This window comes from Seriola aureovittata, chromosome 14 (assembly GCF_021018895.1).
Source record: "Seriola aureovittata isolate HTS-2021-v1 ecotype China chromosome 14, ASM2101889v1, whole genome shotgun sequence".
Taxonomy (NCBI): domain Eukaryota; kingdom Metazoa; phylum Chordata; class Actinopteri; order Carangiformes; family Carangidae; genus Seriola; species Seriola aureovittata.
In genome coordinates, this window is record NC_079377.1 from 24,854,204 (window position 1) to 24,880,301 (window position 26,098).

The 26,098-nt window shown below is 39.8% G+C and overlaps 2 protein-coding genes across 7 annotated transcripts in view; one reads left to right on the forward strand and one right to left on the reverse strand.

The window, feature by feature from the left end:
* Positions 1–10,995: 10,995 nt before the first annotated feature.
* The window catches only part of LOC130181505 (echinoderm microtubule-associated protein-like 6), a 75,614-nt gene continuing 60,511 nt past the window's right edge, over positions 10,996–26,098 (reverse strand). For 4 of the 6 annotated variants that reach the window (XM_056395766.1, XM_056395765.1, XM_056395764.1 and 1 more), the window contains 15 exons: positions 24,842–24,920; positions 24,408–24,537; positions 23,918–24,016; positions 22,675–22,695; positions 21,342–21,515; positions 20,655–20,863; positions 14,984–15,141; positions 14,744–14,858; positions 14,473–14,661; positions 13,880–14,052; positions 13,572–13,734; positions 13,253–13,356; positions 12,802–12,955; positions 12,511–12,611; positions 10,996–12,378 (listed from right to left, as the gene is read on the reverse strand). In XM_056395766.1, the coding sequence (XP_056251741.1) occupies positions 12,354–12,378; positions 12,511–12,611; positions 12,802–12,955; positions 13,253–13,356; positions 13,572–13,734; positions 13,880–14,052; positions 14,473–14,661; positions 14,744–14,858; positions 14,984–15,141; positions 20,655–20,863; positions 21,342–21,515; positions 22,675–22,695; positions 23,918–24,016; positions 24,408–24,537; positions 24,842–24,920 (1,894 nt within the window). In that variant the 3' untranslated portion in view covers positions 10,996–12,353. The remainder of the gene's footprint in view (positions 12,379–12,510; positions 12,612–12,801; positions 12,956–13,252; positions 13,357–13,571; positions 13,735–13,879; positions 14,053–14,472; positions 14,662–14,743; positions 14,859–14,983; positions 15,142–20,654; positions 20,864–21,341; positions 21,516–22,674; positions 22,696–23,917; positions 24,017–24,407; positions 24,538–24,841; positions 24,921–26,098) is intronic. The other 2 variants (XM_056395769.1, XM_056395767.1) reach the window with 1 other exon arrangement.
* Positions 16,695–19,803, forward strand: LOC130181507 (zinc finger and SCAN domain-containing protein 31-like). Its single transcript, XM_056395770.1, has 2 exons — positions 16,695–17,299; positions 18,299–19,803. The coding sequence occupies exons 1-2, from the start codon at positions 17,137–17,139 to the stop codon at positions 19,234–19,236; spliced, it is 1,101 nt and encodes a 366-aa protein (XP_056251745.1). The 5' UTR covers positions 16,695–17,136; the 3' UTR covers positions 19,237–19,803.

Consider the following 26,098-nt stretch of genomic DNA (forward strand, 5'->3'; position numbering starts at 1 on the left):
ATACTATGTCATTTTTTATCACTTTTTATGCCTTATTATACTATGTCGTTTTTATCACTTTTTATGCCTTATTATACTATGTCGTTTTTATTACTTTTTATGCCTTACTATACTATGTCGTTTTTATGCCTTATTATACTATGTCGTTTTTATGCCTCATTATACTATGTCATTTTTTATCACTTTTTATGCCTTATTATACTATGTCGTTTTTATCACTTTTTATGCCTTATTATACTATGTCGTTTTTATGCCTTATTATACTATGTCGTTTTTATGACTTTTTATGCCTTACTATACTATGTCGTTTTTATGACTTTTTATGCCTTATTATACTATGACATTTTTATGCCTTATCATACTATGTCGTTTTCATGACTTTTTATGCCTTACTGTACTATGTCGTTTTTATGCCTTACTTTACTATGACGTTTTTAAGCCTTACTATACTATGTCGTTTTTATGACTTTTTATGCCTTATTATACTATGTCGTTTTTATGCCTTATTATACTATGTCGTTTTTATGACTTTTTATGCCTTACTATACTATGTCATTTTTATCACTTTTTATGCCTTATTATACCATGTCGTTTTTATGCCTTACTATACTATGTCGTTTTTATGACTTTTTATGCCTTACTATACTATGTCGTTTTTATCACTTTCTATGCCTTACTATACTATGACGTTTTTAAGCCTTACTATACTATGTCGTTTTTATGTCTTTTTATGCCTTACTATACTATGTCGTTTTTATGCCTTATTATACTATGTCGTTTTTATCACTTTTTATGCCTTACTATACTATGTCGTTTTTATGATTTTTTATGCCTTATTATACTATGTCGTTTTTATGCCTTATTATACTATGTCGTTTTTATCACTTTTTATGCCTTACTATACTATGTCGTTTTTATGACTTTTTATGCCTTATTATACTATGTCGTTTTTATGCCTTATTAAACTATGTCGTTTTTATGACATTTTATGCCTTACTATACTATGTCGTTTTTATGACTTTTTATGCCTTACTATACTATGTCGTTTTTATGCCTTATTATACTATGTCGTTTTTATGCCTCATTATACTATGTCATTTTTTATCACTTTTTATGCCTTATTATACTATGTCGTTTTTATCACTTTTTATGCCTTATTATACTATGTCATTTTTATCACTTTTTATGCCTTATTATACCATGTCGTTTTTATGCCTTATTATACTATGTCGTTTTTATGACTTTTTATGCCTTACTATACTATGTCGTTTTTATGACTTTTTATGCCTTATTATACTATGACATTTTTATGCCTTATCATACTATGTCATTTTTTATCACTTTTTATGCCTTATTATACTATGTCGTTTTTATCACTTTTTATGCCTTATTATACTATGTCGTTTTTATGACTTTTTATGCCTTACTATACTATGTCGTTTTTATGCCTTATTATACTATGTCGTTTTTATGCCTCATTATACTATGTCATTTTTTATCACTTTTTATGCCTTATTATACTATGTCGTTTTTATCACTTTTTATGCCTTATTATACTATGTCGTTTTTATGCCTTATTATACTATGTCGTTTTTATGACTTTTTATGCCTTATTATACTATGTCGTTTTTATGACTTTTTATGCCTTACTATACTATGTCATTTTTATCACTTTTTATGCCTTATTATACCATGTCGTTTTTATGCCTTATTATACTATGTCGTTTTTATGACTTTTTATGCCTTACTATACTATGTGGTTTTTATGACTTTTTATGCCTCACTATACTATGTCGTTTTTATGCCTCACTATACTATGACGTTATTATGCCTTACTATGCTATGTCATTTATGCGACTTTTCATGCCTTACTATACTATGTCGTTTTTATGACTTTTTATACTATGTCGTTTTTATGACATTTTTATGCCTTATTGTACCATGTCATTTTTATTACTTTTTATACCTTACTATACTATGTCGTTTTTATGCCTTACTATACTATGTTGTTTTTATGATTTTTTATGCCTTACTATACTATATAATTTTTATGACTTTTTATGCCTTACTATACTATGTCCTTTTTATGACTTTTTATGCCTTATTATACTGTCGTTTTTATGCCTTATTATACTATGTCATTTTTATGACTTTTTATGCCTTACTATACTATGTCGTTTTTATGACTTTTTATGCCTTATTATACTATGTCATTTTTATGCCTTATTATACTATGTCGTTTTTATGACTTTTTATGCCTTACTATACTATGTCGTTTTTATGCCTCATTATACTATGTCATTTTTATCACTTTTTATGCCTTATTATACTATGTCGTTTTTATGCCTTACTATACTATGACGTTATTATGCCTTACTATGCTATGTCATTTATGCGACTTTTCATGCCTTACTATACTATGTCGTTTTTATGACTTTTTATACTATGTCGTTTTTATGACATTTTTATGCCTTATTATACTATGTCGTTTTTATCACTTTTTATGCCTTATTATACTATGTCGTTTTTATCACTTTTTATGCCTTACTATACTATGTCGTTTTTATGACTTTTTATGCCTTATTATACTATGTCGTTTTTATCACTTTTTATGCCTTACTATACTATGTCGTTTTTATGCCTTACTATACTATGACGTCATTATGCCTTACTATGCTATGTCATTTATGCGACTTTTCATGCCTTACTATACTATGTCGTTTTTATGACTTTTTATACTATGTCGTTTTTATGACATTTTTATGCCTTATTGTACTATGTCATTTTTATTACTTTTTATACCTTACTATACTATGTCGTTTTTATGCCTTACTATACTATGTCGTTTTTATCACTTTTTATGCCTTACTATACTATGTAATTTTTATGACTTTTTATGCCTTACTATACTATGTCGTTTTTATGACTCTTTATGCCTTACTATACTATGTCGTTTTTATGCCTTATTATACTATGTCATTTTTATGACTTTTTATGCCTTACTATACTATGTCGTTTTTATGCCTTACTATGCTATGTCATTTATGCGACTTTTCATGCCTTACTATACTATGTCGTTTTTATGACTTTTTATATTATGTCGTTTTTATGACATTTTTATGCCTTATTGTACCATGTCATTTTTATTCCTTTTTATACCTTACTATACTATGTCGTTTTTATGCCTTACTATACTATGTCGTTTTTATGACTTTTTATGCCTTACTATACTATGTAATTTTTATGACTTTTTATGCCTTACTATACTATGTCGTTTTTATGACTCTTTATGCCTTACTATACTATGTCGTTTTTATGCCTTATTATACTATGTCGTTTTTATGACATTTTTATGCCTTATCATACTATGTCGTTTTTATGACTTTTTATGCCTTACTGTACTATGTCGTTTTTATGCCTTACTTTACTATGACGTTTTTATGCCTTACTATGCATGTCGTTTTTATGACTTTTTATGCCTTACTATACTATGTCGTTTTTATGACTTTTTATGACTGATTGTACTATGTCATCTTTATTACTTTTTATGCCTTACTATACTATGTCGTTTTTATGCCTTACTATACTCTGAAATTTTTTGTCTCACTATACTATGATGTTTTTATGCCTTATTATGCCCTACTGTACTATGTCGTTTTTATGCCTTACTATACTATGACGTTTTTAAGCCTTACTATACTATGTCGTTTTTATGACTTTTTATGCCTTACTATACTATCTCGTTTTTATGCCTTACTATACTATGTCGTTTTATGCATTACTATACTATGTCGTTTATATGACTTTTTATGCCTTACTATACTATGACTTTTTTTAAGCCTTACTATACTATGACATTTTTATGCCTTACTATACTATCTCATTTTTATGACTTTTTATGCCTTACTATACTATGACTTTTTTTAAGCCTTACTATACTATGACATTTTTATGCCTTACTATACTATCTCATTTTTATGACTTTTTATGCCTTACTATACTATGACGTTTTTAAGCCAAACTATACTATGTCGTTTTTATGCCTTACTATACTATGACGTTTTTATGCATTACTATACTATGACATTTTTATGACTTTTTATGCCTTACTATACTATGTTATTTTTCTGCGTTATTATACTCTTTCGTTTTTATGACTTTTTATGCCTTACTGTACTATGTCGTTTTTATCCCTTTTTATGCCTTACTATACTATGTCTTTTTTATGCCTTACTATATGACGTTTTTATGCCTTAATTTACTATATATTTTTTATGCCCTACTATAACATGTCATTGTTATGCCAATTACGCTTTTATGACATTTTATGCCGTACCATACTATGACGTTTTTTTTATGACTTTTTGTGCCTTACTATACAATGATGTTTTTCAAAATTTGTATGCCTTACTGTTCTATGACTTTTCATGCCTTACTATCATGACATTCTTATGCCTTCCTGTAGTATGACGTTTTCTAAATTTTTCATGCCTTAATATATTATGTTTTTTGACATCTTTATGCCTCTTTATACTATGACGACTTGTGGTGTTTTTATGCCTTACTATATTACAAACATTTTTATGCTTCAGCAAACTATGATGTTATTTGAATTTTTTATGCCATACTTACTATACTTGGGATTGGCTCCAGTCTCTGAAACTCTATGAAAATGATCAATATAGTTATTGATGGAAGGATGGATCTATTATGACATTTTTTATGACTTACTATAGTATTACATTTTCATTTGCTAATGAGTTTGTCAGTGTGTTAGTGAGTTTGTAATGTGTCATGTGTATTCTGTTATATGTGAAAGAAAGTCTTGTGAGGTGTTGGAAAATGGTTCAGGAGACCCAGATGACTTAAGCAGACATTTATTAATGTTCGATGTATCAAGGAGAAGAGAGATTAGTAATACAATTACAAACAACAATTCCTGGTAACCACATTCAACACTACAACTCTGTCACATTCATTACATATCCAAATACAGTTATTCCTCATGGGGCAATATCACATCCATGTTTGATGGTTCTGTTTGGTAAGTAATCCTAAACATTAACTCAGTTCACCCAACTGATGTTGTATATCTTAATTACCACTGTCACACTAAGAGAAACTAAGTGACCATGAGACACAGAGACACAAGCAGTTTGTAATGGTTCTAGCTTATGAGAAGCAGGATAACTCTGAAATAACATAAGTTTTACAATAACCAATCACAGTAATTGTAGTAAATAACAATTAAGTTAAATATCATTCAATACAACATCCATTTGTATAAGCATGTAGTATTATACATAATATTATTACTAAGCATGTTATCTAGATATATTCACATACACAGTTAAAGATTAAAATAATACGAGGATGAAAGCAATCAATATGCATAAGAAATATTTTTCTTTTTTTCATTCTACAAAAACTTAGTTAACTTTATGAATATTAGTGGTGATTCGTTGTATTAGCAAAGCAAAAGGAAATATAAAGGTAAACCAAAACACAGAATAGTAGCATAGCACAGTAAATAGGTATGATAGACCAAATCATATACTGTATTTCTTATCTCACGTGTGTGAAGACTTACAGATGTATCCATATCCATCTTCTTATCAGTTCTTTATCACACCATAGTTTCAAACATACTCATCATTATTCACGTGTACATCAAAGGTTGCACCAGTTGGAATCCATTCTTAAAACCTTTGAAATTCTAATACATCAACTTCAGCCAATGCGGTAGAAGGAATGCACCGAACTGTTATTACTTTTAGTTAAAGTTGCACCACTTGCACTAACTCTGTATCATTTTTCTTTAGCATAGACCTTTGGATAGGCAACATTACAGTCATCTAGTTTACATCTAGACAGATCAATCCAATTGCATTGCATTTATTCTTAAATAGCCACTGTCCACTGCCTCCTCAGCAGCAAACAGCAGAGGCACGGTCCGACAGCAGCTGCTGAACATAGTGCAGCATTAAGAAGCTAAAGACACAGATTTCCCTCATGAGCTGGTGGAGACCAAACACAGAGCTAAAAGAGAGGGAACACTGGACTGACATCATCATGAAACATCAGGTGACACCAACACCACTCCAACTGCAACAAATCAAATATAATAATTATAATTAATGTCAATTAAAAGTTGTAAATGAAGATAGAAAACGTTGTCCTGTCTTCTCTTCATCTCTTCCCTCCACTCCTCCACAGTCTTTCCACCAACAGTCACAGTGTGACACACCTGCAATGTGAGTGAGGTCAGTGTCAATCCTTCTGGGTTGGACACACTTGCTGCAGATGTTTGACGTTGGCAGCCGGAGGGGTTTTCCTCCAGGCAGCGGCCCCCGCTCTGCCACAGCAGCTTCAGGTCACCTTCCTCTTCCTGTAGGCTCTGGTCCTGGGTGCAGGTAGTCCAGGTAGTCCAGGCAGAGGAGGTGGATGAACAGAAGAGGGAAGTGGTGCTGGAGCGAGGGGAGGACCAACAGCACTGGATGAGGGGCCATGCTGTTCATTCTCTTGAGGAGGAGGAGGAGGCAGACCCCTGCTGGAGGGCCCAGGCTCCTCCTCCGGGACATTGAAGTAAAAGGTCTGTCCTTGTCCCACCTGGACCAAGGACTGACCCTTTGCTGAAGGGAGAGTCTGGCCAGCACCTGGAACACACAGACAAACACAGACTGTTTTAGGATTTTCAGCTTTCATTAAAAGATAAATCACAGAACAGATTCCAACACAACAACAGCTTTATGACAAACTCTTACCACTGAGTCTCAGTTCAATTCAAAGAGCTGGATGTTGGTCTGAGCCATCAACCTGGGGCCGGCCAGCACTGCCTCTCTGATGCCACATAATGCTGGAGAATGAATGACCAGCGAGTCCTCACGGTCCCTCTGGACCACGTGGCCACCGGGTGAAGACGCAGAGCTGGTTGCAAACGGCCTCCACCAGGCGGCTAACACTGGCCCAGTTTGCAGGGCAGGTGAATGTCTGCTTCAGTTGAGGACTAGTTTGAATATTAAACCAACAATCTTCTATATGACAAATATTTGTCTACACATTTTGTATACGTCACGTTATCTTAACTTGAACTATCACAACGTCTTGATGGACAATGTATTAACTGACATTACCGCTGCGCATTACACTAACACAGATCACTTAAACTGGGTCACATGTGGAGAAACACAAACCAAACGTCGTTAGATTAACGTAGATTAAATTCACCTTTTTATTGGGCTTTGACTGAACACCTCCACGGGCTAACCCAGGTTCACACAGGTTATCAGCCCAGCGGGGCCAGGTACCGTTAGCATAGCAATCGCTAAGTTATCAGCTAACGCTAGCACTAGCTGGCTAGCTTGGTTAGCAAGGTGCATCTTCACCTGAACTGTGATATTAACAGGGATGCTAAATTTGGCTAACAAAACATTGGCTTAAAACAAAACGTACTTACCGGCTCCTCCAAGTGAGTTTGAGAACAACTGAACGCAGGTCCACCTGTGTGTCAATCACGTGGTAGCCACGCCCTAACGCCACTCCGCTTTAACGTCTATTTTCTTTTAAATAGGACCATCATTTGAAAAATGAAAACATTCAACACCAAGGCCAATCTGCAGAGACACATGAGAGTACACACAGGAGTGAAACCTCTGGTTGTGATCTCTGCAGGAGAAGATTTAAGCAACACGGGAATCTGAAAATGCACATGGAAACACACACCAGACAGAAACTGTTCAGCTGCCGTTTCTGTGTTAAAGGATTCATTCAGCGAGCAAACAGCACCAGACACATGACGACATGTGAACACAGGCATGTTACTGAAGCTGCAGAATAACGGCTCTTCAAGGTGTCACGATGTCAGGTTCAGGTTCGCCAGATAAGACAAAGTTATCCTGGTTATGTTGAACCTGTCGACCTGAAACCATACTGTTCTTAGACTTGTAAAATCTGGACTACTGCCAAACTGGTGCCAGCCTAAAGCTTTTCTTCTTTATCCTGTCATACCAGGACTAAATGAACACGTTTACTTTAAACTCAGCTTAAAACTTTAGTTTTTTTGTTTAACATTTGTTAAAGCTTTATTCTGCTAGAAAAAGGGGCAATGTCCCCCCCCCCCCCCCCCATTTGACCACATCAGACCACATTGGACCACATCAGACCAGGTCTACCTAAAACACTAAGACTTATTAAACCTGGACTTTCAAATTAGTGAAAAGTTGGAATAAAAAAAAGAAAAGAAAAAAAGAGCCAGTTTTCTTTTACTGAGTCTCATTTAATCTGTTTGTACACTTGGCTAACACATACACACACACACACGCGCACACACACACACACACACACACACACACACAATAAACTCAGTATAAAAATCAACCCGTGAACGTCATTCACACCATAAAATCTGCTCGTCATCATCCACAGACAAGTTTTGGTTAAAAAATAAATTCATGCATCTGAGCATCTTTTTGTGTCTCCATGTACATTATGATACAAAAAAGAGCGACACACTCCGACAACCTGTACACACAGAAACATCTTCACTGCAGACTGAAGCTGCTCCGAGTGCAGCATGTTGTTGTTGTTTTTGTTTTTTTTTACATCTTCAACAACTGCAACATTTATTTGTGTGTTTATTTTTTGTTTATCGTCCTTGGCTTCGTCTGTTTTTGTATTTTTAGTATCTGCAGCCGTTGTGAATGGACACGCCACACATGCACTCTGCACAAACACCCTGTACATCACACTGTTACTACTGAAGCTGAAGCCACAGCACAATGACTATTTTTTTTTTTTTTTTACCTCACTTATTAATATTTCTTCACTGTTATTCTTCGTTCATGGATCACAAGTGACTTAGGCTGATCACAACGTCACAGATCGATGTAGTTTCAACCAACCAGTCCCATACAGCCGAGATGATCAGTTGATGATCGCGTAGGAGATTTACGGGGAAAAAAAAATTGATTGGAAGCAAGTTTGATAATTGATAAACCAAAAACACCAAAGATTCACTAGTACCAGCTTCTCAAATGTGAATATTTGCCATTTTTCCCACTTTTTTAAGATATTAAACTCAAATTTTGGGTTTTTTTGACAGAGAGGTGAGAAAAAAAGGTACTTGAATATGTTAAAGGTCTCATATTGTATAAAGGTGTGTGTCCATGTGTAGTGTGATTATAGATCAGCTCTAACTTCTATATTAATACTGTGAAAGTATCAAAGCCTCAGTCCACAGAGAAATGCACACAGCCTGTATTCAGAAACTGAGCCTTAAAACCAGCCGTCAGGACTTCTGGAACTTTGTGATGTCACAACAAAGCAGTCACCAAGCCCCGCCCACCTGGACCCACCGTCCAAACCTTGCAGGATTTGGTTTCTCTGAGTGTTTTTACCTAAAATCTGCTTTATTTTTATTGGATCACTCAGAAAACAGTGAGCCAATCAGAAGAGAGGCTCAGAGCCTCCTCTCTTCTGATTGGCTCACAGACCTGTTGTTACTAGAGCTCCAGAGAGAAGCCTGAGAGAGGAGATGTGAAACTACACTGAGATGGTTTTTATATCTACTTATGGATCAACACTTCATCGTGTGATTAATCAAATAATCTAAACCCAACCTGGGTGTCTCACTGATCTGGTGTCTTATTTGCAGACGTAAGGTGGCTTTGATGATTACTTCAGTGACCTCAGTAAAATTGAGTGTCAGGGTAAACAAGTCAACAAATCATTTCTGTAACCTCTTCTTTGTTTATCTTTACACAAACAGACTGTTTGACACTTTTCACAGAAGTTAATATTCAGACAGAAAACTCATCCACACTCATGTCCACAGGTGTAAATTAGGCATAAATAACATCTAGATATTTCAATAAATATTCCTCCCAACATTTTTTTTTTCCTGTGTTGTTTTACGATCACGATGCTTTGGATGTTTCATGTCTTGTAGAACAAAAAACAAAAACAAAAAAAAGCAGCAGCAAAGCAAAAATGCTTCTTTTTTTCTCATCTGTTTTGGATGAATAAAAGTTTGAACATTCTCAGTGTAGCACCAGACACAGTACAAAAAAAGTTCAACTATGGATTTAAAAAAAACTACAGCGTATGAAATACCCCCGTCCCAAAAGAAGAAAACAAACAAACACAGGTAGAAAGATCCAGAAAGGCACTTAAGTGTGATGAGAAACCGAAATGAAAAATGACTTTAAATTAAACGTCAAGTTTCAGACAAACTTCAGGAGGTTTGTCTAAAAACAATTTCTTATAAAGCAGTTTACCTTTCCCACAGTCCGGTACCACATCCCAGTCATCCCAGTGATCCCAGTACAGAACCATTTATATGATCAAATCTGAATCTGACTCAGAGTTGTTAGAGTTTATCCTGTAAACGCTCCCGTCAGTTTCACGTGAATGTTTTATTTCCGAGCGGGACCTAAATGCAGCATCAGCGGCTTTTCTGAGACGTGTCTGAATCCAGGGGTCAGATGTACAAATGATGCACAGACATCAAACATTTATTTACACCAACGAAGAAGAAGAATGTGAGAACCAGACGCTGGGTCATAGAGCGAGACAGGATCTAAAAATAAAAGATTATTTATTTAGGTTGAACGCTGGATTCTGCGGACGTCACGTGATCATTAATTAACTTTGTGTCACAATTTCAGTTTCATTATTCATGTTTTCTCCATTGGATCAGTTTATCTCATCTATCATGTTTTTTTTATTGACTCGCACTTTGTAAAGTCTGTTTGGACACGAGAGACTAAATCCTTCTTTACATCTCAGACGTTTAAAGCCTCAGGTTTGGTCTCTTACTCATTTTTAAGTTTGCAATTTCAAATTGAGTGAAGTTAATGAAACACAGATAGTGCTTCTTCAAAACGTACATGTGGACGTGTCTGCAGAAACACATTTCATAATTCACCATCACAGGAAAAGATCTCAGAATCAGATCCAGATCTCCTGTTAATAAATATATATAATAATTTTTTGGGGGGGTAAAATTTGGGAAAATGAAACATTCAAAGTTTCCACTTGTGTGAACAGAAACAGGAAACAGGAAGAACAATGTTGCCGTGGATTCAGTGACTTTCGCTGTGAGTTGAGTCCTGTTTTTTTAGCCTGTATTCGTTCACATTTTGCTGTTTTTAGTTCCTTTTTATCATGAAGCATTAGATGTACTGATCAATATCACTGCACGACTTTGACACTGAAGAGATTCTTAAAACATGATTCTAAGGCTGTTGTACATTGAGTTGTAGGTATGAAATAGTAAAAGAGAAGGTCTCCAGTTGTTTTGTTGTATTTTGTTTGTACACGTCAGTTTTCTTTTAAGACAGATGTGAAAAATTCATCTCAGGCTCCCAGTGGGAGTGGAAATGAGGCTCGTGCACGTGCAGCCGCTCCCACGGTGACTGAGACTGATGAAACAGAATCGTGCTTCAAACGTCTGACGGAACAAATGTGTCTGAATGTTTCAGTCGTGAATCTGCAGCTTCACACATCTGACCCCTGGACCGGAGGAAAAACCGCTTCGTTTGATGGAAGAAAATATTCCGGCTCTATTTTCTGATAAGAATTTAGGAACGATTAATAAATTGTTAATAAATCTTTATAAGTCATTAAGAAGAGCAACTTTTGGGTTGCCAGGATCCTGCAGACACATTTCGGCCTGCAGGAGATCAGCGGTCACACAGTCACTGGAGACGTTTCCATAACGACTGAAAGACAAAGCGAAGAGCTGATCTGATTAGTGACTTTGTAAATGATTAATTAACCTTTCACAAATGGAGCCTCATCAGAAAGTAGTTCCGATTTCTTGCAACGATCCGAAATGAGAAGCTCAAATACGAACTAACGCATTGTTGTGTTTGCACGTTGTGATGAACCGTGTTCTCTTTGTGTCTGACTCCAGATGTTCACGTCATCAGTCCGTGACAGTTTGTTCGTGGTCTGAGCAGCAGGAGACGGAGGCGGACATGGCGGCAGGTTGGACCGCTCCTTCACGGTCCTGGTCGTTGTGAAGTCAAAGGAACCAACAACAAAAAAATGCAACAAAGTCTGTTTCTCTGCTCGGGACTGAGAAAATATAAGCCCGTTTCCATGGAAACCGTCTGATGAATCTTCTGGTTCGGGTCTTTTAGCCTCCTCGGGGTTTGCGTCAGTCATGTGATCCATGAGGACACGTCGGATCATTGAGCTGCTGCTGCTGCTGCTGCTCTGTCGCTTTCTGCCTCGTCGCCGACAAAAAGTTTGGTGGTTCAGGTTGTGGGTTCGATTCCCTCTGGATCCACTTGTGGTGCTGTTAAGGCGCTTTGGATCAAAGCGTCGGCGGGCGGCAGGAAGCTCTGCGTTCACAGACATTTCCACACAAACACACTGCAACAGACAAACACACGTTAACACACATTAACTGTCTGACCCAGACGTTGTGGATTCACCCTCACACAGAAACAAATCATATATAAATATATTTCTCTCAGAGATGTTATTGATCAGCGATCAGTTTACCTGCAGTCGTCTCCTCCTGTGCTGATCACGTATTTGTCGTCGTGGGAGAAGCGGATGTTGGTCACATGAGCCGAGTGGCCGAGGTAGCGCTTGTGTTTGGCCTGCAGACAGAAAACATTTCACAGGTCACACGGGTCATCTGCAAATCACAGGGTCACTGGTTCGATCCCCCCAAAAAAATATGGTGATTTCCATGTTTTATTTCTTGTATTTTTATATGTTTACATTCTTTAAAAAAATACTTGATGTAAATACTACCAGTGAATTGTACAAAAACAATGTGTGACTCACAAACTTCTCTGTACAGGGGAAGTCGAACAGCTTGACCAATCCGAAGTCGTCGCCGGTGACGATGTTCAGGCCGGCGTGAGACACGCAGGCACAGTTCACGTCGGCTTTGTCGGCGTTTCGAGGCCAAATCCCCAAAACCTCGTCTCCCAGCACGCTGAAGGAGCGACAGAGCGAAACAAGATCAGCTGAACTCACTTCGGTTCTGATTAACAATTCCAGTTTTGAAAAGCTGAACACGACAGATTCCAGCCACAAACTTTATGTGCAACTTTCAGATTTTTGTAACATGGACGATGGTTTTCCACAGTCAACGTTACTCAACAGTCTGGTTCTCTTTGTCAGTATTATGTATGTGTGTGTGTGTGTGTGTGTGTGTGTGTGTGTGTGTCTGTGTGTGTGTGTGTGTGTGTGTGTCTGTGTGTGTGTGTCTGTGTGTGTGTGTGTGTGTTACCTGGTCCAGGTTGCCCAGGTGATTCTGTCGATGACGGTCTGGTCACTCACCAACTTCCCTGAAGGAACTTCAAACACCTGCCGCTTATAAACTCCTGTGGACACCTACACACACACACACACACACACACACACACACACACACACACACACACACACACACAAACAACCTGTATATATATATGTGTGCATATACCTGTATATAACAGCTGTATGTCTATATGTGTATTTACCTGTATATAACAGCTGTATGTGTATTTACCTGTATATAACAGCTGTATGTGTATTTACCTGTATATAACAGCTGTATGTGTATTTACCTGTATATAACAGCTGTCAGCAGAGAAGTCGAGCTGCAGGATGAAAGCTGGGATGTCGCTGCAGTAAACCAGTCGGTTCAGACTCGGTCCTCCGCTCACATCGTACACATCCACCGTGTTCTCCACTGATCCGACTGCCAACAACTGCCGGTCTGGACTGAACCTGCACACGCACACACACACACACACACACACACACACACACACACACACACACACTTTTCTTCTTTGATGGTTCCTGTTTTGGTTTACGTTTTATGTCTTTTAAATATCTGTGAAAAGCAGATCTCTGCCGCTCTCTCTCCTACCGGATGTCCTGGATGGCGGCGCTGCGGTCGCGTTTCTTCGTCCACATCTTGAGCGAGTTGGCGAGGAGGAGGAGGAACTCCCCGTTCTTCATCCCCACGGCCAGCATCTCTCCGTCTGCGCTGTAGCTCACACACCGGGCCGCGTGGCCGACACACACCTTGTTCAACAGTTTCTACACGGAGAGCGAGAGAAGAAAGAGACGGAGTCACCACGAAGCCTTTAATAATGTTTCAGGAGAAGAGATCCAAATTATTATTGAGCTCATCAACAAATGTCCCTGTGCAAAGTTTGGTGGAAGGATATATTCATCTTTTAATGCTTCAGTAACTGCATTAACTCTGATCATCACTTGGTGCTTTACATATAAATATATTCACAGAGCAAATTCAACTTTATACTTTTACACCAAATAAACCTGTGTCAGCATTTTCAGGATTGTGCACAGTCTAGTAACAAGTTAATGGACTATTTGAAAAAATAAACTAAGGAATATGACTTAGTGTATGAGGGTCGGTCAAAATGGTTTCCTCCTGATAATATCTCGTTATCTATTTGTTATCTATTCGGAGTGTGGCCTCTGTTTCCGTAGCACCTTGTCGGTGAGGTCCCAGAGTCTGATGGTGGCGTCGTCGCTGGCGGTGATGCAGAGCTCTTTAGCAGGATGAGCGGTCAGACCCCAGATCCCTCCCCGAGCGTGACTGTCCAGCAGCAGGTTGGACGCCGCGTTCTTCTCCCCGACCTCGATGATCTCCCCGTCCTTCGTCCCCACCAGGATCTTACCCTGGAGGAGAGGAGGGGCTGATGAGGACGGACGCCGGATGCAGCGGACGGAGGGGTGAAAATGTAAAATCTCAAGTTCTCACCTTTCCTCTGCAGACGGACCGGACACACTCCACCTGCTGTCCCGTCTCCAGCTGGAACGCCCGACAACGTTTCATCTCCTGATCCCAGAGCTTCACCGCGCCACCCTCCTTCGTCCTGACACACACACACACACACACACACACACACACACTTAAAAAACATACACTTAAATACAGCTGAAGCAGGTTTGTGTTGCTGCACCTCTGACAGTACAGTCCAGTTGTTGCTGTGTCACTCACGGCCTCTCCTTGCCGCCGGTGACGATGAGTCCGTCTCTCAGCGTGGTGTACATGGTGAAGACCGGCCCGGTGTGGGCCTTCGCCACCACCCTCAGCAGGAAGTGGTCTCGCCACACGTACACGTCCCCGTTAATGGCGCCGGTGAACGTCAAGTTATTCTACAAACACGATGAAATCAGATTAAAAAGTTACCGGTTCATGAACAGTGACAGATGATGGACAGATGATGGACAGACTTTCACATCTATTTTCAGTCCTCTTGCGTCTCTTTGTGGTCGTTTCGCTTTTACCTGTCGTCGTCTTGCGGTTCTCTGTAGTCAACTTGTGACTCTTGCTGTGGGTTTTGAATCTCATTGTAGTTTTTTGTCTGTTTATTTTGGTGACATGTTGTGTGTGGAGCCCAGTTCCCCCGCGTCCCCCTTGGGCCTAGGGGCTCGTACCCATGTCGGCCGGTTCAGTAATCCACCATGTTGCCAGGTGAGGGAAGTTGACAAAAGTATAAAAGCAAACATGCTACTACTCTTAGAGTTAATTTAACTTCTTCTTCTTCTGTTTAAAAATCTGCTATAAGTGAAATAAAAACAGCCACACAAACAGTGAGAGTCAGGTATTATTGGGTAGATATAATTTTATCTTCAGTCTTTCATAAAGATGTTTATAACTAGCTGACATTAGCATCTTAGCATAAAAGGATCTGACTTAAAGCTAAGATTAAAGGTTAGCCAGCTAATATCCTAAGTTAAAAAAATATTTCATGTATGTTGAATATATTTTGATGTTTCTGTTTAGAAGGCAAGAGATTAAATACATATCATTTACTAAAATCAAACACTGACACTAACAACACAAATGAGCTTTATGTTTGATTTTATAGGGCTAACAGAAATGTTAGCTTCTCCTACAGGCCAACATCACCTGCACTTTGTGTAGCATCAACCAGATTAAATGTTTTATGTCATTTAGGTGAGTATTTCTTTTACAGCTAACACACAACAAAGAGGAATATTGAGCTAGTCTTTTTTTCTGAGTTTTCTGCATGATCTACACAACTGTACATTATACAACAGTTAGTTCTGACCAAGTAATTTGATTGGACAAGAGTGCTGATACAGAGTACAACAGCACTGGGACTCACTCCGCTTTACAAGTGTTCTTATTAACCGTTAATCAGCGTCACATTAAAGGTCGTTATCTGTCTTAGATTGTAACAAACTTTGCAAATATGAAAATATTTCCAGAAATAACATTTGAATTAAAGGAAGTCTGGTCGTCAGAAGAGGAACAAGGGGAAGAAGCCTGGATACTTCAGCGGAAAAATGTTTATGTATTGCTTAGCAACAGTCCAGTAAATAAACAAACAAATCATAATCTGTGTGTTTCTCGTAGAACTGTTGCGTAAAAGCAACATCACACTCGAGGTCGTGATGTTGTACTGAATATCAGCACAGCGGTCACGTGGTACAGATGAGAAGCAAAGCTTCACGTGTCATCAGTGACGTCATACATGTAAAATGATACACGCATGGGTTCAAAGCAGCAACCGCCGAGGCCGAAAAATGAAGCCAACACGGGAAAACCAAAACCTGCAGTTCCTCTAACGACCACTAGAGTCTGGCTCCAGCAGTGAGTCAGTCCCCATAGACTCCCATGTTAAAATGTCCAACTTTACAGCAGAAATAAACATGTTTACAGCCTGGTGCAAAAACTGCTTTGGTCTCTAGAGCTAATTTCCTCCGTCATGACACCTGTTTATATAACTCACCTGTTTACATTTTTATTAAGGACTAAACATATGGAGGATTGAGGGCGTGGCCTCTTGGAGTGACAGGTGGGTGCGCGGGAATGCACTGAAGTCTCGGCTCCACACGCGCCCCTCGTTTTTTTTTGCCCATTTTTGGATTTACCGGGAGTTCGGCGACGACGGAAACGATCCGCTCTGAGCTTCAGAACCGCTCTTCAGAAACCTACGGGTGACGTCACGGAGGCTAGGTCCATCTTTATTTACAGTCCATGATCCGTGTCGGCGCTTCACCGGAAAAGGACGACGACGACGACGACGACATCTCACGTAACATCTTACGTAACATCTCACGTAACATCTCACGTAACGTCAGTAGTTTTCTGGACTAACGGCCGCTCGTCACTGAGGGAACATGGACGCGCTGAGAGAGTCGGTGAATCAGAGACTGGCTGCGGCTGCTGAGGAGATATTTGGGCTGTTTGAGAGAAAGATAAAAGAGTACGAAGAGGAACTTTCTCGGTATCGACAGAGTGACCGACAACACAAGCTAATGGAAGTCCAGGTACAACTAACAGGTCTGTACATTTTAACTCTCACTGTTCACTCTCATGTAGTCAAACTAATTTTAGCCTGTGAATATTTTCTATGACTTCCAAAAAATATTGATTCGTTTTGAATAATATTTTTCTTTTTAAATGGGAAAAACAAATGTTTTTTTCATATTAAGATATTAGGACATTTTGGTGATGAAGTTTGTGGTAAGCTCTAAATGTTGCTTAATATTATCAACTATTTGCTGTGTCAATGTGACAGTAATTGTATTTCGTGTGGCTGAGTCTGAGAAAAACAAGAAAATGAAAAGTAAAAATTTCCTGTAAGCTCAGCATGACAGTCCCACTGCTAGCAAGCTAGTTAGCTAATATCAGCTACATCTGACAAAGATGAGGTAAGTTTTCATGTTGAAGTTAAAGCTTAAAGGTGTTTTAAGTAAGTGCCTTTGAAATGTCAAAGGGTGTAATTCAATTGACAGTATTTGCTTGCTAACTTGTGAACTAGCTTGCTAACTAGCCTAGCGCACTAGCCAGTTAAGAGTTAGAGTTGCTGATTTAAAGCTTGAATAAAACAGACTGTCGACTTTTACAGAACATTTGGTTTACCATTCATAATGAATTGTTTGCAAATAAAATATATTTTATAAATTGTTCACATATTAGAAATTACAAATAAAGTTCTGAAGAAATGTAAGAGTTGTGAACTTTACTTCATCAGAGTTACATTTTGTGGTAAAACGTGTTTCTATGCTGGAAATGGTGGCCATTTTCAAATTTAAATTGAATTTTGGTGCTTGTATCCACATTTGAAAGATTATTACAGTTATCTGCTGCACTAACACAGATTATAGCTGCTTTGAATAACCAGCAACCAGTTCCTTACTTCTTCCACCACTGCAAACCTGTAAAAGATTAATCACTGATCTCACTGACATTCAGTAAAGACACTAGTGAAATCAGTGTCAATGTAAAGTCACAGTTGTCCATAATGTGTGTGTGTGTGTGTTTCATTATTCCCTGCAGATGTTCAGCATCTGTTGCTGATTAAACAAGAGGTTCCCTGTGAGTTGAGTCTAAGTCTGGATCAGGAGGACCCAGAGAGCCCAATCATTAAAGAGGAACAGGAAGAACTCTGGACCAGTCAGAAGGGAGAGCAGCTTCGAGGGCTGGAGGAGGCTGATGACACCGAGGTCCCACTCACTCCTGTCTGTGTGAAGAGTGAAGATGAGGAGGAGAAACCTCAGCTTCATCAAAGCCAGACTGAGGAGAGCATAGAGGACGAGTCTCCAGCCAGCAGCTCAGCTGAACACATGGAGACAGGAGCTGATGGAGAGGACTGTGGAGGATCTGGACCAGCCAAGAACTCAGATCCACACTGTCATCTTCAACCAGATACAGATGACAAGGGCCCAGACTCCTCTGAGACTGAAGACAGTGAGGACGATTGCAAGGAGACCAGAACACCTAAGTCAGGTTTGACAAGTAAAACTGTCGATAAGTCTTGCAGCTGCTCTGAGTGTGGGAAGAGATTAAGCAACAAGTGGCATCTGCAGAGACACATGAAAATCCACACGGGAGAGAAACCGTTTGGTTGTGATGTTTGTGGGAAAAGATTTAGAGATCAGGGGTATGTTAAGGTGCACATGAACATCCATACAAGAAAGAAACCATTTGTTTGCAATGTTTGTGGGATTACATTTAACTACAAGTGTAAGCTGCAGAGACACATGAGAGAACACACAGGAGAGAAACCATTCGGTTGCAGTGTGTGCGGGAAAACATTCAATCAACACAGGAGTCTTCCGGCCCACATGCAAGTCCACACTGGAAAGCAACTGTTTTTTTGCGTTTTTTGTGGAAACAGATTCATTCAGCAAAGAAACCTCAGCAGACATATGAAGACGTGTGAACGCAGGCGTGTTACTGAGGGCAGCAGCGTTGCTGGTGGAGACAAAGTGTAACAGCTGTTGACAGCAAAGTTAAAATGCTGTGCGTAGATCAAAATCAAGTTAGCAAGTAACAGGTTTGGTCATTCTTTACATTTCCATTGTCTTTGATTGTTTAACCTGATTCCATCTTTTCTCATATTTGTATTATTGGATGTTTCTTACATTTATAATGAATATATATTTTGTGTGTGAAATACATATGTTTTTGATGCACTTATTCCTCAGCAGAGTAGCAGACAGTGATTTATTTGACCTTATTTATTTGTGTATCTTTTGTGAAATTTCAAATTTGTAAAAAAAAAAAAATTCTTGATCAAGAGTTGAATTGTATAGAAGTCTTCAGTATTTTTTTTTTTTTCAAACTGTCCTAAACTTTAATTGTACAATGTAAAATAAAGACTTTTCATTGTTGCTTTCTCTTTACCAACTTGCAATGCTGCTCTTTGACTGGTTTGTTTTCTTGGTGAGATTTCATTTTGAAGTTTTGATGATTTCTTAAAGACTAAGCTCTTGTTTTGTCACGGTCACGTATCAGGGGCCAGTTGCAAAGTTTTCCTTAAAATAAAAACAGTTGCACAAAACACCCCTGCCTGTTCTCCTTAACATGTTCACTCAAGTATTTAAGGTTTTCTCCTGATCTTAGTCTTAAACTTAAGGAACCACTTAAAGTCAGTTCAACTGTTGCACAGAAGACCTTAGTGACCAAACTAAGGAGAAACACTGAAGGTACCTCTGTATCTTAACCTCAGCATGTCTGAGTTTATGGTGATGAATGAAGAGTTTGAACCTGCAGAACTCTCAATCAGAGGAATTGATTTTGCTCTATAGATTTGATCAGCAGTCAGTTTATGATTTGATCTGATCACTTTCCTCAGCTGTGCTCTTCAGCTCCTTTACAGTTAATGATGCTCTGTGGTTTTATGCTACAGGATCTTTCCAATCAATTTTTGGTGAAGTATTTCATGTCCATTGATCGGCGGTGAGCCGTGTCATTCACAGAGAGTCTGTTGTATGTTATCTGCAGATCATGACGTGTTTTCTTTTGTTATATTCTTCTAGAAGTTTCTCTCCTCAGAACTATTTGGTTTTCTTGTTTTCTTTTCTTCAGCCATTTTTTTTCTTCTGGCCAAGTGTGTGAGACGATACATGTGAGATGTTTACAGGTATCACAAATGGTCTCCATGGAAACTGTTGAATTTTACTGCTGTAAAATCTCTTTCATCAATGCAAATGCCTTAACGTTTTTATTTATCAAAGGAAACCTTTTAAGTTATTCTGTGTAACTCCCTCAGCTAAGGAGAAATTCGACCTTAAATGTCAGACTCAAGTGGAAAACTTAAGGAGTTTTGTGTAACTGGCCCCAGGTCATTAGAGCAGAGACCTCCAGGTCTCAGAATCAGATTTACAACTTAAATCATCAGTGAACTCACAGCACCGAAGGCGACAGACAGCATCGTCTGCATCCTGCCGTCCTCCACCGTCCCCACTACGCCCTTCTTGTACATCAGTGCGCCGCCGGCCAGCGCCCAGAACTTCACGTGTTTTATTCCCACAGACACGAACTGGGAGTCCGAGTCCGGCCGAAACTCTACAACGAAGATCCGGTCCGGGTGTCCGGCTTTACTGCACACCTTGGATCCTGCAGCGGAGACACCGTTGTTATTTTACTCTTTATAATATGCACATTAATTGATAAACAGTGTTTTGTGGAAGTTAATTGTTAGTTATTAGTAATTACAATTATAGTGAAGTGATATGTGTATATGAAAGAGGTTATCTGAACCAGCTAAACTCCCAAAATTAATAAAATTTCCATATTTTCTAATCAATCGACACTTCATCAATCAAAAGCTTAAATCTGGTCAGGTGACTGACTTCAAAACAAGTTTTTAGCCATAACTCACAAATTCATTCACTAATTATGACACAATTTAACTCAAATGTCTATAAGGATAAATTAAAGTGATAACATTTTACATCCAAAAGGTCAAAGGTTAACTTCTGCTCTGGCTGTCGCCGGAGCGGAGACATAAAAACTTTTCAAAAGCTGCTGAAGCCCTGAACTGAACCGAAGCCGCTACCCCGCAGCAGTACTTTCATGTGTGTGTGTGTCTGACCTTCCTGCCAGCGCCACACAGTGATGGTGTGTTCAGGCTCCACTCCGACAGACAGCAGCAGCTTCCCCGTGGCGCTGAAGTTGACGTAGCTGACGCCTTTGGTGTGAGGACAGCGAAGGATGGACAGAGTCTGTTTACTCATCGCGTCCCACACGTGGACCGAAGGAGTGGTGCCTGGATAAAGACCAGCAGAAATGAAGAGAGAGGATGTGAGCCGACGTCTGACCAGGTCATGAAGGCCGAAGAAAAGTTACAAAGAGAGGGTGAGGGGAACTACGACGGGAAACTATCAGGACCAAAACAGAGCAGTTAGAGGGATCAGTGCAGCTCACAAACACCCTGAGAACCAGAGCAGCATCAAGTGCTTCGCTGTTTAAAGATCACTTGTATGTTTCATCACATTCGTAAAACATTTTCCACATCTTCCAGTTGGTTTTAGATTCATTTCCTTCTTCCAGGTTCTGGTTTCGGTCGATCTCACTGAGCTACAGTCGACTTGACACTGACAGTTTAGACGAACAATAAACAAACATGGCTGCTGCGACCGGGGGTTGCACTAGAACTCGAGTCCGAGTCGAGTCTCGAGTCTACAGTGTTTGAGTCTGAGTCGCCAAAAAGTGAAAGAGCCGACAGACAAACTAAAAAGGTCACAAACGATAAAGCTGTCACCATTTCAAAGGAAGTTTGTTTACGATATAGTTTACCAAACAAACAGACAAAGAAATGCTCGAGTCTGAGTCCAGATCTGAGTCGTCAGTGTTCAAGTCCAAGTCGCACGATGTGAATATGGTTCTTCTTTCATTATTGATGAAAACTGAAGAATCCTTGGTTACACTTTATAATGCAACTCTCAGTCGACTCTGTTGATTTTAAATTTCACTTGCCTTTCAGGGCTTTCATCGATTAACGTAAATTTAAGACAATACAAGACAACGTTTCCAGTGTGAAATTGTTCCAGACGTACCTGAATGCACCAACACGGAAACATTTTTCAAACAGGAACAGCTGTCAGGTGCATTATGGGTGGACAATAATACAGTTCTGATGGAAGTATAAGGAGCATTTTTGTTGATGTTTATGGACATGAACGGAAACCAGCAGCTGCCTGGAGGGAAGGAAATCAATCTGACGGCTGATGGAGGGTTTGGAAAACGGCTGTGAGACGCTTTTCCTTTCTACAGCCACATGTTCTGATGTACAGTGATGACAGAGCTGCTGACTCACTGCTAACTGTCCTCAGGGACTCATGTTTTCATGTTTTCATGTTTTCAGCTCTGGGTCTCAGGGTGTCTGTCGTGATGGGAGCGGCGGTGCGGTTGTTTGTTTTTTTTACCTGGGAGTTCACTGACGTCACCTGAGGTGAGAGCGACGGTGACAAATGAGGCCAGCCAAAACACACACATACAAAAACAACAAAAAACAAAACAACAAAAACAAATGAAAATCTGACAGTAAAGAGAATTTTACGGGCGATTCTCAAAGACTAGCAGCAAGGTTCAACCTGCAATCACTGATTTTTGTTCCATGTTAAAATGTTCTGTACATCTGTTTATTACAGTCGCTGACGAGGGCAAACGTGCTGCAACGGCCCAAAACACTTTCATCAGGAGAGATGATGCAGATTCAAAAACATATGAAAATATAAAACAAACAAATACAAGAACGGAAACATGCTGCAAACCTTTGACCTTTGACCACCAAAATCTGATCAGTTCATCCTTTAGTCCAAGTGAACATTTGTACTAAATTTGAAGAAGTTCCATCAAGGCGTTACTGAGATATCATGTCATGTCCACAAGAATGGAATAGACGGACATCACAACAGAAGAGCTCCAGGCCTCTAGGGGGAGCTCTAAGTGGAACACCTTGAGCTTCAACCCGAGAAGTCAGACCTACGACCCGACCTTTGACCTTTGACCAAACGAGAGAGTGTGAGGGAAGAAAGAAGGAGTGACATAAAACGTTTTTTTTTTTTTACATTTGGCCGTAGTTCCTACAATATTATACAGAGCAACAGAAAACGTCGCAAGTGTTAGCGTTAGCTTATACACAGTTTATTGGTGTTCCGCTTAGAGCTCCCCCTGGAGGCCTGGAGCTCTTCCGTTGTGTTGTCTGGATATACGGGGTTTTTTCTGCTGCACTTGTTTTGAGGTTTGTGCTTTTGTTTCTGTATTTGCAGCGTGTTTCCTGTGTTGTTTTTGTTTAGAAATTTTGTGTGTGTGTTTGAATCTGCATCGTTTCTGAATTTGCAGCTCGTTTCTCCTGATGGAAGTGTTTTCGGCCCTTGCAGCATTTTTGCCCTCGTCAGCCACCGTAGCTTATGGGTCAAAGCTTCCTCCATGTTTGTGGTTTCAGTCTGTTTCTATTCTCTTGGCGGTAGAAAGTAAAGCAGGCGACTAAACAGGAAGCAGAGGGGAGAGAAAAGCAGGAATCGTTTAGTACAGAGAGTTAGTATAGGAACGCAGTGCCATGCAGAGACAGGAAGACGTCTCGTATATGTCACACACACACACACACACACACACACACACACACACACACACACACACACACACACACACACAGAGTTAGTGTACCAATCTGTCCCGTGGCGATGATGTTTTTGTATTTCGGGTGCTGGTTGACAGTCAGACAGAGGATGTCGTCAGTGTGTTCCAGGTAGAAACTCTGAGTTCCTGCAGCACAAGGAGACACATAAACACATCACCGTGGTCTGAACGGTCACAGGTTTGATTCAATTGTTATAATTTCTGTGTGAAGTTTTGAGTCATAGCTAAAAAAAAAGTTTTGTGAGGTCACTGTGACCAAGTGAATGTGTGTGCCAAATTAAAAGAATTTCCATCAAGGCGTTACTGAGATATTGTGTCCACGAGAATGAGACGGATGGACAACCAGAAAACAATATGGCTGCCGCTCTGACTGTCGCCGGCTCGGAGGAATAAAAAGATAAAACCGTCTAAAATGATTAAATTAGTCGATAAGAAACAGGATGACTTGATATAATGATGGATTTAAGACGTTAGAAGTAGATTGTGGATTGAGGAGCATGGGTGTTGCCGTGGTTACCGGTGGTGAGGCTGTGGACGATGGCGGTGTTGGCAGTGTGGTAGACGATGTCGGCGCCGTCGTTGAGGTAGTGCAGGTTGTTCCGACAATCGAAGCCCCGAAAACCGAACACGTGATCCAAGACCAGGTCCTGGAGAGAGAGGAGACAGAGGAGGACGGATGAGGAGAGAGAGACACAGAGAGAGAGAGAGAGACAGACGGACAGACAGACAGAGAGAGAGACAGACAGACAGACAGACAGACAGACAGAGAGAGACAGACAGAAGAGAGAGACAGAGAGACAGACGGACAGACAGACAGAGAGAGAGAGAGACAGACAGAGAGAGAGAGAGAGACAGAAGAGAGAGACAGACGGACAGAGAGAGAGAGACAGAAAGACAGACAGAGACAGAAGAGAGAGAGAGAGAGACAGACAGAGAGACAGACGGACAGACCTCGACCAGTCTCTTCTTCTTGGAGACGTTGTTCTTCTGAAGCTTCTCTGGCTGCGGCGCTGCTCGACTCACTGGAGGCCTGGAGGATCGATCAATCAATCAATGATCAAACAACCAGTCAGAGAGAAACATTCATTCATATCCCGATGTGCTGAGGTCTGGAGGACAGACAGGTGGAGGGACAGACAATGAGACAGACAGGACAGATGCAGACAGATGTGTCTTGTTGCAGCAGGATGTGATGAACTGTCCACACCTTCAGTTAGAGACTGACCTCTGACCTTCTGTCACATGATCACATCACTTTGTGATGTCACTTTGTGATGTTTGATGTGGAAGTTTATTATATAAAAGTTTGGATGTTGAATTCAAAGAGTCTCAGTGACTGAGAAACGTTGTTGCAGCCGTCACCAGTCTCCTCTACTTTATTTCAGGTTCTGACGATGTTGTTTATAATGAACAACTCCACCTCTCTGATATGAACGAGCTCGTAGCCGAACAGGGAAACCCAGAGTCACCTGAGCCAGGTGATGACCAGGATGACCTGCGGTAGGTTCAGTGAGGCCAGATAAGTTAAGTTCCTGGGTCTGTTGAACCACACGCCTCGTGGTGAGGAGGAATCCTGGTTACACACTCAGAGCTCGCTGCCGTACTCGGACAGAATCAGGATCCTGTGGCAGGTAAACACCTGATCCAGGTGTGTTCTTCTCTGCCTCTGTTCAAGTTCAGTTCAACAGATAATATGATGGAGGTTTGTGTTGGAAAGTTTGTCACTCTACAGTCAATTCAGTCAATGCGAGCTAAAGACTGTGAGGTAATGCCAACGGGAGTGTGATGCCAACACACTCACACTCACACACACACACACACACACACACACACACACACACACACACACACAATGAAGAGGCATTGCATAGACGAACAATAACAGTCAGGTGGACAGGTGTTACCTGGATCCCCTGGACAGCAGAGGGACAGAACCAAGGTACAGAGCTTTAGAAAACACACACAGACACACACACACACACACACACACACACAGACACGCACGCACACACACACACACACACAGACACGCACGCACACACACACACACACGCACGCGCACACACACACACACACACACACACGCCTCTCTACACGTACAAACATAACGACACACTCGCTCAAACACACACTGATAAAGGCTTCATGCCTCACAGAAATCAACTAGCTGTGGCTCTAGCTACATGCTAACAAAATGCTACCATGCTA